The sequence below is a fragment of the Metarhizium album genome (genome assembly GCF_000804445.1).
Source record: "Metarhizium album ARSEF 1941 chromosome Unknown scaffold_25, whole genome shotgun sequence".
Lineage (NCBI taxonomy): Eukaryota > Fungi > Ascomycota > Sordariomycetes > Hypocreales > Clavicipitaceae > Metarhizium > Metarhizium album.
Genome location: NW_024467599.1, coordinates 248,263 through 259,921, shown reverse-complemented (window position 1 = coordinate 259,921; position 11,659 = coordinate 248,263). Strand labels below are relative to the sequence as shown.

The window sequence follows — 11,659 nt, the reverse complement described above, 5'->3', positions numbered from 1 at the left end:
TTGGCCACGTAAGCGCATGGAATTTGGGTGATATGCACATAAAGCGTGGACCTAAGCGCCCCTTTTTATAGAGTATACATATTTCTCTCTTTTATAGTATAATTAAAGCTTTCTAGTATTATCTATATAATATCTAGCTTTAGTATCTCTACTATTATATAATAGTTATAAGCTCAAGAGGTATTATTAAACTTCTAAAATTTCTACTAGAATATTAAGCTTTCTTTATATGTATTATATACTTTTTATCTCTACTTTAAGCTTACTACATGTCGAATTAATAATTTACTAGTAGCTATACTTTACTATAGTTCTAAGGAAGCTACTTTAATTTCTATTAAATTAATAGAATTAATATAATTAACTACATCAATATTATACAGTAAGAAAGCTTTAGAAAAATATAGACTTTAATCTATAGAAGTAGAAAACTAATAGGTTCTCTATATCTTAGCGCTCTATAGCTAATAAAGCTAGAGCTCTTTTAATATAGTGCCCCTGCTATCATGTGACACTTGCCCTCTTGGTTGTCCGGTCTCGGTGTCGGTACCAAGTCCGACATCGCTGCGTCACCCCCAACACATCGGCTTTCGTCCCGGTCCTCGGCTCACACGGCTTGCAGACAAGTTTCGAGACGGCCTCTTCGTCGCCCCCGTCACGGGCAACTCGGCGACGCAGCACCAAGCCATCCAGAAATCACGACCAGCCCTCGTCCCGACGCGAGCATGCCCGTCCGTCAGGCAGCGTCGGTCACGGCGCCCGGCGTGCCCCCGGCCGGCGTTTGGTGCCCGGCGGTGACGTGCTTCACCGACGACGATGACCTCGACCTCGAGGCGCAAGCCAAGTACTTTGCGCACCTGTCCAGGTCGGGCCTGGCGGGCCTGGTGGTGATGGGCACAAACTCGGAGGCCATGCTGCTCACGCGAGAAGAGCGCTCGCAGCTCATCGCCACGGCTCGCCGCGCCGTCGGGCCCGCGTTCCCTCTCATGGCCGGCGTTGGCGCGCACTCCACGAAGCAAACCCTCCAGCTCGCCGACGACGCGGCCGAGGCGGGTGCCGACTACCTGCTGGTGCTGCCACCGGCCTACTTTGGCAAGGCGACCACCATGGCCACGACGAGACGCTTCTTCGCCGCCGTGGCCGCCGCCGCCGCGCTGCCCGTCGTCATCTACAACTTCCCCGGCGTCTGCAACGGCGTGGACCTGGACTCGGACACCATCACCGCCATCGTCCGCGACAGCGCCGCGCGCAACCACGGCGTGTCGAGGGTCGTCGGCGTCAAGCTGACCTGCGGCTCCGTCGGCAAAATCACCCGCCTGGCGGCGCAGCATCGCCCCGACGCCTTTTCCATCTTCGGCGGGCAGTCCGACTTTCTCGTCGGCGGCCTTGCTGCCGGCAGCGCCGGGTGCATCGCCGCCTTTGCCAACGTGTGCCCGAGGCTGACGGCCGAGATATACCGCCTGTACACCGAGGGCTTGCGCCAGAGGGCCACGGAGCTTCAACAGCTCGCCGCGCTGGCCGAGAGCCCCTGCAAGGCCGGCATCGCCGCCACCAAGTTCGCCGCCACCCTCGTGTCTGCCAGGCTGGCGGGCATCGACGACGCCGAGGCCAAGTTCCGCCCCAGACACCCCTACGAGGAGCCGAGCGACGCCGCCAAGCGCTCTGCTCGAGCGGCCATCAGGGAGGCTGCGGACATGGAGGAAGTGCTGCAAAAGGCGGCCGCGTGAGCGCATGGCGGCGGCGGCGGCGGCGGTGCCAGAGACCCGAGTCCCCGTCGTGACGCGGAACGAAACTCCAGTAACCACGGTCGATTTCGTCTCGGCTTTGGTGCTCGCCTTGTCATGGTGTCTCCGCGTGTCTACGGCCCGGTCGGACTCTGGTGAGAGAGCAAGATCGACAATGGAATGGGTAGCCCGGCCACGCCATTTCCCCATCCCACCCATGTTCCCTGTGCCTGTCAAAACGTGTGCCTCCTGGGTTGAGGTTCCTTCGCATCGCCAACAAGTGCGTCAAGTGCGTCAACATGGGCCTCTTCTGGGCTTTTCCGCGGCGGAGGCGGCGGCGTCGTGGCCTCTGTTGCCGTCGACGACGCCGGGGGGGACCGCGTCTGCGGTTTCATGGACATCTTGGTCGACCTCTACAGCTTCTTCGAGGACAATGTTCCCGGCGGCGCCTTCAGCGGCGGCACCCTCATCATCCTCAACGCGCGCCCTGTGCCCGCCGCCGTGTTTTCCAACTCCCGCCCTCGCCGCCAAGTTCAAGAGGCGCATCCGCGCGACTGTCGAAACCCTTTACCCCTGACTGAGACGCGAGTGCTACGGCACTGACCCGTATGACAAGCTGCTGCGTATCAAGAAAAAGCTCGATCCGGGCGACGTCCTCGAGTGTCGGAAATGCATCGGGTGGACCGACGACGACGCGAAGCAGTCGTGCTACGCCGCGTTTGACGGTATTGGGGCGAAGTGACAGACGGACTGGTGGCGTCGAAAGCGTTTCTTGTGTAGATCAACGACGATGACGACCCATGTACCCGTACCTCTTTCGTGTCCCGTGCGGCTTTGCGAAAATTCCCTGGTCGGGGCTGGGTTATGTAGCAACATGTTGGTGGGAATACCGGTCAGGCAAAAGACTCTCACTTGAGCCGTGGACGGAGCCATTGGTATCAGATTAGCTAGGTCTCGTTGCACAATATGGTACACCGGCAGTGGAAATCACCAGTCATCGCCCTCGTCGTCGTCCTCACTCTCTCCAGCCATGACGTCCAACAGGCCTTCTTGGTCATTCTCTTCATCGTCTTCTCCGTCCTCTTCGTCCTCGTCGTCGTGGTCATCCTGCGAATCCCCCTCTTCTTCGGTGCCAGACGACACGGGATGCTCCTCTCTTGCCCTTCGTAGTCTCTCCGCCAGTGACATGCGCTGCGGCTCCTCATCGTCGTCATCCTCGTCCTCGTCCTCGTCCTCGTCCCCGTCCCCGTCCCCCTCTTCTTCTTGCTCCGCCTGTCCCAGGCAGCTGTCGGAGTCGCCGTCACTTTCAGAGTCGAAAGCAACTCTTCTTGAACTTGTCGTCGACCGGGCGTACACAATCTCCTCCTTGTCCTCGTGCTCGTGCTCGTCCCGGTTCACGGCATCGTATACAGCGCCGTTTCGATACCGTAGTGCTCCCTCGCCTTCGTCGTCATCAGAGATACCAACGGCACGTGGTTCTGGTTCTTGTCGACGGCCTCGAGCATCCGTTTCCGTTTCCTCTGCTTCTTGTGCGCCTTGTTCGTCTTCATCCGAAGAAACCACAGCCCGTAGCCGCACCCTCTTGGTCCGCGGCTCTTCGTCCCCAGAATCACTCACGACCCTCCTCTTTCTCGGTCTCTGCACCGGCGGCGCAACCTCGACCACGTCATCGTCGGAAACCTCTGGACTCGAAAACTGACCGACGTCACCCGTCGGAGCGCCCTCGTCCTCGGACGAATCATCCGGCTCTTCGATTTCCGAGTCGTCAATGCCCTCGCTCTCGTACTCGTCCTCATCCGTCTCCTCTCCCCCCCGCGACTCAACCTCGTCGCTGTCCTCGTCGCTCTCGTCGTCCAGCACGGGACCGTCCTTCATCGCCCGCAGCTCCCGCCACTTGGCAATCCCACGCTCATACTCGAACGCCACCATGGGCAGCAACCGCACCCCAGCACGCCCCGTCGTCTCCGTCGTCTCCGTCGTCCCCCTCGGCACCGAGCGCCCGGCATAGTCTGGATGCCGGTCCTCGTCCGGCCAGCAGTACAGCACCTCCGTATCCTCGCCCAGCCCAATCTCCTTCTCGTACGTCCGCACCAGATACCGGCGCGCCCAGTCCGTGCCGCACCACCGCTTCGCGCTCCGCCTCAGCGTGCATTGCGGCACACACACATACAGCCTCCTCAGGTCGCCCAGCACGCCCGCCGCACGATCCAGAAGCCTCCCGTCCTCGGGCCGCCCCCCCCGCGCCGTGTACACCGCGACGTGCTTCGGCTCCCCCGCGAACCCCGGCAGGTAGTATGTCCTGTCGGCCCTGAACCCGTACACGACCACCATGTCCCTCTCCCTGCTGAACCGCACGACTGCGTCCCCCGACCCCGCGTCCATGCGCAGCTCGTCGGGGAACAGCCTCGTCGCGACGCCCCTCGACTCCTGGTGCGTCGCCATCATGGCCCTCACCCCCTCCGTCTGGTCGGCCAGCGACCAGTGATCCTTGACCGAGTAGTCGCCGGGCCGTCGCATCGTCCCCGAGCTCGGCGACAAGGTGAAGCACAAGACGCGCGCCTGGGCAAGCGCGTCCGGGCAAAACAGCTCCCACACCCGCCGTCTCAGCTCTGGAGGGAGACTCATGAACTGCGGGAACGTCAGGTGCGTCGGGTGCGGCGAAGAAAAGTCGGGTGATTCGGAAGCACGAGAGCCGCCCGACTCGTCGGCCTCGTCGTCGATGAGGCGAACACCGTTTTCGGAGCCAGAATCGGACGACGCGTCAGAATCGCCGGCGGACTCGTCTCCGCTTGATGTGTGATGGTCGGACGTCATTGCCTTCCCGTACGCAAGATGATGGTGAATTGCCAGACAAGGAAAATTTCATCGATGCCGTTCTTTTGATGCTCGGTTTTGGCCTCGTTTGACTGAGAGGTCATCTGCCCTGTCCTGCAGCCAATTATATCCATTTGTGGCGCTGACTCAGCAGGCCATTTTGTCTGGGTTAGGGTTAGACCAGCACTCGAACTCGTCTGCGACACCATCTTATCGGTAGACCGAAAAGCCTTCGGCGGCGACAGTAGTGACAGACACGTGGACAGTTTCGTGGCGTAATCTGTCCCGGGTGGCGCATACAAACTCTCATCGTTCCTAGTCATACCGCGCGCCCTGTTTCTCTCAACTCGTGTCAACGATTCACATGTGTGAAGGGCCGTCGTTGCCTCTCAAGACTACTCTGGCCGCTGACTAGAACCGATACACGACATCAATATAATTGTCTTTCAAAATTCTGTCTCTATTCAATACCACGAGTAATGATACACGGTCGCCTTCTGGAGTATCCCTCATGAACTTCGGCCTCGATAAAATACACAACCAGCTTGTGCACCTGGTCACTGTCATCCGACAACGCTTAGCCCATGCCCAATGTAAGATCAAGATAAATACAACGACTGCTCCACAAGCCACAGCATCCAGGAAAAAAAAAAGTCAACACCCAAACGCCGCTTGTAGTCACACACGCAAGAGCCAGCACGCCTTGTTAGTCGAAGGCGCTCATCCAAACAAACGTGCCCACGGCACCACCCAATAGCAAAAATGTTAAGAAACCAGCGCCTGCCCTGTCAGCTCCTGTAACAGATTTCTCGGGCCGTTCCCCGTTATCTCTGCCGCCGGCGTTGGGGTTTCCAACGGACGTGCCGCCCGTGTCTTTCGTCACTGGCTGTTCAGCCCCTTCAATGAGCAGGCTCGACACAGCAGCCAGCACGTTCATTTGCTCTCCGGCTCCCGTCGTTTTGTCGACACTGGGATCGACGAAGCGGCCCAAATTCCAGTAAAAACCGCACTGGCGCTGAGTCGGACCGCCTGTGCACTGCTTGATGGCTGCTTCGGCAGATTTGCGGAGGACAGGTAGAATTTTGTCTTTGGTATATGGGGCGATCTGTGTTGTCATTGCCAGCCAGCGGTGAACATATCCCTTGAAGGATAACATGTCAGGAGTGCATGTTCCACTTCCCTTGTTTCCCTCGCAGGCCACCTCGTAAGCAATGCTGTTTGGGAAAAACGTCTTTAGTACAGAGTCGAGGAGTCCGTCCAAAGCCGTTTTCCATTTCTGGGCTCCATCCGTCTTTTAATATAGTCAGCTCCAGCCCGTGCCATGTCGTCAGATTGTATTTCGGCCACGACACTTACATAGTTGTACATGAAGGCGGCTCCTTGGGTCAAAACAGCGGCGTTATAGGAAAAGGTGGCCTTGTTGATATCGGTGCAGTTCTGCGCAACGTGGGCACCGTCGTAGGCGCTCCAGGATTTGGTGTCTATATATCCCACGCCCAACATCCAGTCCCAGGCCTTTTCTGCTCGTTTTGCATACGTGTCATTTCTGGTGTAGCGGGCAAGACGAGCACCCATGTTGAAGAATATCCCGTTGGAAATTGCTGTCGGGAGTCAGTACAACCGGCTGAGGACACATGAAGAGTCAACGAGACGTACTGTTCTTGTATCCGTAGCCCTGATTTGAGAAGGGGATCTGCCATCTCAGCCCTCCGTTGCATGTCTCGTCATATCGACTAGGGTCAGCTTGGGTGTTCCAAACAGCCTGCGCAAGGGCTAACCACTGAGGCTTATCGGCCGGGGGATCGGGGAATTTGTTTTCGGCAGCCAGCATGGCAGACAGACCCCAAAAGCCTTGATCGTCGTTCCCTAGGGACATTGTGTGGTTTTTGGGCATGTAGTTCTGGTTCTCGCCGACCTGGTGCAACAAGCCCTGCATGACGACCTTGTTGTAGCTCGAGTCGCCAGTCAACTTCCAATAGTCTATGTAAGTGCCCATCATGGCACCGCCTTCCCACCAGTAGTACGGACCCTTTCCGTCAGCAGGAGGGCCGGGGAGAATACCAGGAATTTCTCCCGACTGGTTTCCCTTGTACAACAGCATTAAATCGTAGGCTAGCGTTCTAGCTGATTCTTTGATGGCGGCTGCACCATGTCAGCATACAGCAGAATTTAGCAGCGGCGCCTGATTACCCGAGGCTGTACAGCAGTCCATCAAGTGAGCGCCTCATACCTTCTGAGTCGACCTTGTAATATTGAGCATGCGTCAGACCAATCAGTAGCGCGCCGGTGACGGCAAACCATGATGGCGAAACCAGCGACGACAACATGACATCGGAGTGAATGATGGCAAGGCAAGATCGGGAGCGTCGGGATTAAATCGGAGACCAATTACTTTCGCACAACCGTCCGCCCTGGCGTTAAGGACTGTGTAGAGCAGCGCAAAGAGAGAGGGGGGGGAAAGAGAGATGTTTGCGGTCGAAACTTGCAGAACAATCGACAATTCACGTCGGGACTAGACGGGCGATTCACAGTTGGACAGGAAGAGATGGTTGGAGATAATCATCTGCGACGTAAAAGATGGATGCAGCGAGCGGTCATGGCAAAACGAATGACGGAAGACGAAGATTCGGTCGAGGGGATGGCGACGAGAGTCGGGACGGTGTGAAGATGAGAACAAGAGAGAAAGGCTTCCGGGAAGGATCGAGGTGAAAAGAGGCCACCATGTGACAAGATCCCAACTCCAGACGGACTACGGAGCAAAAAGGGCTCGGGGAACCGGTTTGTAATTGCCCAGCCGGAATCAGCATACGTACTGCCCACTGCCCAGTCTTGTTTACAACGATGAGAACGACGGGAGCCCCGATTTCAATCCCCTCCCCCTCTCGCGGCACGTGTCATGTGCATAAGCGCTTGGCTGGGGACCAAGACTCTTGGCGGAGGAGGCAGCGGTGCGGTGGCTGCTCAATAACATTTCACAAGTAGCATGGATGCGGGCTCGAGCATCGAATGGCGCATTGTTGCCAAGATGCCAAGCCCAAGGTGTTGGGCAGGACGGGGGCTGTGCTTGCTTCGATTGGACTCGCGGCGCGCAAGTGTCAAGGACAAGGGCAAACGGAGAATGGCGGCTGGCCTTGGCGCTCGCGACTTTGACTTGCCCACTTCCCAGTACGGCGTAGGTGCCTACCTAAGTAGGTACATACTCAAGTACTTGCGTGGGCAACGTTGGAAACCTTGTGCCAGAAGTACGGAAGTACGTGAAGGATGCAACCAGTCCAGAGGCCATAGGGCGATTAAGGTGGCGATTAAGGTTGACTTGGTGGTTGCGCTGAAGGTCAGACCAGGTCCGGTTCGAGTCAGGTAGTACTCCGTACTCCGTACCGAACACCGCACGTGGGGCCTTGTGCACCCGTCCATCACCTGGGTATCCCGGTCGCTGCCCTAGCAGGTACGAGATGCGGAGTACTTGAGTACCTACTCCGTGGAGGTACTGCGCTGCGCACCGTGAGGTGGCTTGGGAAACAGCCACTCATGTTGTCGTGCTCAACCTCGCCGCCCGCACTGCCCACAAAGTGGAGGGCCGGAAACCGAAGGAAGTGGGTCGCAGCCGTACCGGGTCGTGTCAGCCAGCACAGTGTTTGATTACATAATGATGGATATTTTTACTTTCAACCAGGGCACGGCTGGCCACTCACCAGACGAAATGATGGCTCTCCGTGTCAACCACGGACTTGTGACCCGATGCACCCTTGCCAACTGATCAATGACGTCTTGTGAAGCACTGATGTTGATCGGCCTGGTCTTGGTCCTGGCTGTCATCGGGCTGTCAGACTAGTTCTAGAAATGTCTTTAGAACTGCCTGGAAGGTTTCACAAGGCAGACAACAACACCTGTCTTGATTAAGGGCCCGGCCTGGACCTGTCCTCTTTGTCCTGTTCCATTTTCTTGTCATCGGAAGTCGTAAGTGCGGTGTTGAGTGTACAACCGATTAATCAACAGATCTACTGCTCCTCATTCAACCTTGGGGCTCTGCCCTTGGGAGTCTTTGAACGGAGTCCTTATCAGGCTTCTTACCCTCATCCGGCTCCAATAAAGGAATCGTCTCCGTGTAGATCAACTTCGTTGGAATGTACCCTCAAGCGCGACTATCACAAACACTTATTCCTTGTCAGAGCCTTGAGGGAACAGAAACTCAAGCGACCCCGACTTACCTTTGAACTCGAGTGTGACAGTGTCGGCGTCTGCGCCTGACCAACACACTGTCTCGATGAGAGCCTTTTCATCCTTCAGCATACCTCGACGGCGTCGATCTGGTGGGAATGAGCGTCTGCGGCCATGTAATGGAGTGCGCATGCTGCAGTCCATCTTGAGGCATTTGGATAGGCAGTATTCGGCCGCAATGCCTTTGCCAGCCACGTCCAAGAATATTTACTTTGACGGCAGAGTCAGAGCCCGAAAGCGCTTCGTCGGCTGCGTCAGGGAGTCCTTTGCCCAAGCCCAAGAAACACAAACACATGACTAATAGCAGGTTTGACTTTAAGGAATGGGGCCTGTTGACCTAAAAGTGACGCCTCGAAACGCCTCAGCTTTGGTAGGGGCAGAAGCGGCACGTGAAACTGTAGCAGGAAATTCAAGTACAGCATGGTCGCCAACGTTCCACATGCACACACACGTGGGGTGTAATTCCCGAGATGTACCACTCCAAGTACTTGCCTTATTGTTACTTGCTTTTCCTTCAACCTTGACACCATGTACCTTGGTCCAAGGTTGGGTAAGCTAGTAGGTGAGCGTGCAGTCGTGACTTACAGAACGCCCGTCACACGGACGTCAGTGACGCAAGGGCTATAGTCAAGAGACCTAGGCAAAAGGCGTCTGCACAAATAGAGCCTGTATTCGAAAGGACCTAGGCAAAAGGCGTCTGCACAAATAGAGCCTATATTCGAAAGGACCTTGGGGAAAGGCAGGCGGCAACACGGGCAAGTCATAGCAACAGACTATATTGTTGAATTCTGACAAGCTATAACGCCACCGGATAGAGGTCTCGCAACCCGCTGCTAAGCATCAGCCTTTCCCGGAGAGCTTTTATTTGTTCTTCTTTCGGAATGCGTTTAATATCTTGGTTCGTAACACGCTCCCGCTCCCGGCTAAGCAGGGTTAACGGTAGAGCTCGCCCCTGAGAATAGATTTGATTTCGACACTTGACTCCTTGGCGTCGACCTAACCGAGAGTACAATGGTGATTCTTAACCTGAGTCACTAATGGATCTCAACCTGATAAGTTAACCAGTGGGGCGCGTCGTGAAATCTTCTCATATGCATCTAGGACTAGAGGCGTACAACTTCTTGCGCAACCTTTCAACTCCTCGTCAGTACAATGAGATGACGGGTGGCACCCAATACCAGAGAGAAGACTACCATCTTGAGCAAGAGCAATGGGCCAAGTCCAACCGGCCCGTGATGCACCATACCACGAGCGGGACCTGAACGGATACACGGTAATGAAGAGGTTAGGCGATTGGTGCCAGGCGGCAAGAAATACCAGTCACAAATAAGTGTGTGTTTCTTCGCCTGGGGCCGCAGAGAAGGCCAAGCACGGACGCTCGTGAGGTCTTGTCAAGACCTTCAAGTTCCTGGGGCCGAGCGAAACTCGTCAAAATCAAACGCGTATGAGGCACCGACGAATTGTTGCGTTGGGGATACCGAACTCGCCACATGTGCACGATCGAGGACAGCTTTGTCATACAGCACCGCCTACCAGGGAGAGGGCCCCTATACAGAACTTGGAGATTAAAGTCTGATACTCACAAATCTATAGGATGCGTGTTTTGGGAGTTCACTTGGGCGGGTCCTCCAGAGCCGGTGTTGGCAGCGCGGAGTATCTAGGCGATTTCCTTGGATAGCGGAACAAGAGGCGCTTTTATTGATTACTAGTCAGTACTGAAAGATTTTTAACGGTATATCAAAGCCCTGAAATACACGTCTTGAGACGTCGGATTATATTGCCCAAGACGTAATGCATCTCACGTGTACGAAATGCACTGTTCAGGCAGGCCCAAGGAGTGCGGTCATCTCTGGCCATTCTTCGACTTTGGTTTGGAAGTAGGACATTCTTGAAAGGACCCGTTGTTCTCGGCTGACGGCAGATATCGGAATGAGCAGCAATGCTTGGAGCCTGTGCAAGTGGCAAGTGGCAGCACCATCGTACTATTTATGAAGCCTCGATATTTTGGCAACTGAAATCGCTGCTTAGGTAGGCAACCACGTGGCCGCAGTGCGGCTAAATGTGTATGGAAGGGGAATGAAAGAAGCAAAAGCCTGCGAAATCTAAACTTCAGCCGGCTTGTCTAGAAAAAGAAGACCGTACTCGACCAAGTCAACGCGAGGACTGAGTAACACAGTTGCAGCAGACAAAGGCCCTTCGGCTTCGGCTTCAAAGTGTCCAGAAAACGTGGCACCCCAAGCAACGAGTGGCGTTTTCCGGGGCCAACTTTTATGTGTTCAACTCGACAGCCCCTTGCAACCCGTACTGCAACGGATGGGATCCCATCCTCGCCAGGCCGTTGCAGACAGACAAGACTTGCACTTGGTTGCCAACAAGTGTATCCGAAGGGGACCAGCGACTCGTAATGAAAAGTTGCAGTGTACATGGCGGCCTATAGAAGCGTCTGCCCGAGACGTGCGCCTTGAGTTGCCATGAATATCCTTCGCCCGGCCGGCTGAGCTGCAGGCGTACACATGTCCGGCTTTCCGCTTGGCCAGCATCCACACCATGTCAGCTTTGCAGCACACGGCAGGGGAGGGACATGCTTGCCGTCTGCCCGTCGCGATGCAGCCTCAGATCCAGACAGGCTCAGGGAATCACCCACTACTCCCGCAGGTTGGTATGGGAACGGCCACTCCGGATACGTGGAATTGCGGCATCTCTACGTGATGGCGAGCAGTTTGTCGGCTTGACGAGTCCAAGTTCAGGGCGGATGCCGACTCCATGGACAAGATGGGCCGGACAAGCCGTCCAACTGTCGCAAAGAGACGTTGGTTGGTGTTGCCGTCCACCCACGCTGAATGGCATTGAAGGCGATAAATATACCGTGTAGCCCTTGCTCCTCCCGCGGCAACCCAATCACT

The 11,659-nt window shown here is 55.8% G+C and overlaps 4 protein-coding genes across 4 annotated transcripts; 2 read left to right on the top strand and 2 right to left on the bottom strand.

Moving 5' to 3' along the window:
• Positions 1 to 725: 725 nt before the first annotated feature.
• On the top strand, positions 726 to 1,727 carry MAM_06950 (dihydrodipicolinate synthetase family protein; the record flags this gene model as incomplete). Its single annotated transcript, XM_040825748.1, has 1 exon — positions 726 to 1,727. One exon carries the CDS (start codon positions 726 to 728, stop codon positions 1,725 to 1,727), a length of 1,002 nt encoding a protein of 333 aa, XP_040676305.1.
• Positions 1,728 to 2,117: 390 nt separating this feature from the next.
• Positions 2,118 to 2,327, top strand: MAM_06949 (uncharacterized protein; the record flags this gene model as incomplete). The annotated part of the gene is made up of 1 exon (XM_040825747.1): positions 2,118 to 2,327. The coding sequence occupies one exon, from the start codon at positions 2,118 to 2,120 to the stop codon at positions 2,325 to 2,327; it is 210 nt and encodes a 69-aa protein (XP_040676304.1).
• Positions 2,328 to 2,711: 384 nt separating this feature from the next.
• MAM_06948 (uncharacterized protein) lies at positions 2,712 to 4,538 on the bottom strand (the record flags this gene model as incomplete). The annotated part of the gene is made up of 1 exon (XM_040825746.1): positions 2,712 to 4,538. The coding sequence occupies one exon, from the start codon at positions 4,536 to 4,538 to the stop codon at positions 2,712 to 2,714; it is 1,827 nt and encodes a 608-aa protein (XP_040676303.1).
• Positions 4,539 to 5,244: 706 nt separating this feature from the next.
• Positions 5,245 to 6,865, bottom strand: MAM_06947 (Mannan endo-1,6-alpha-mannosidase; the record flags this gene model as incomplete). Its single annotated transcript, XM_040825745.1, has 4 exons — positions 5,245 to 5,829; positions 5,895 to 6,139; positions 6,195 to 6,680; positions 6,769 to 6,865. 4 exons carry the CDS (start codon positions 6,863 to 6,865, stop codon positions 5,245 to 5,247), a joined length of 1,413 nt encoding a protein of 470 aa, XP_040676302.1.
• Positions 6,866 to 11,659: the final 4,794 nt, after the last annotated feature.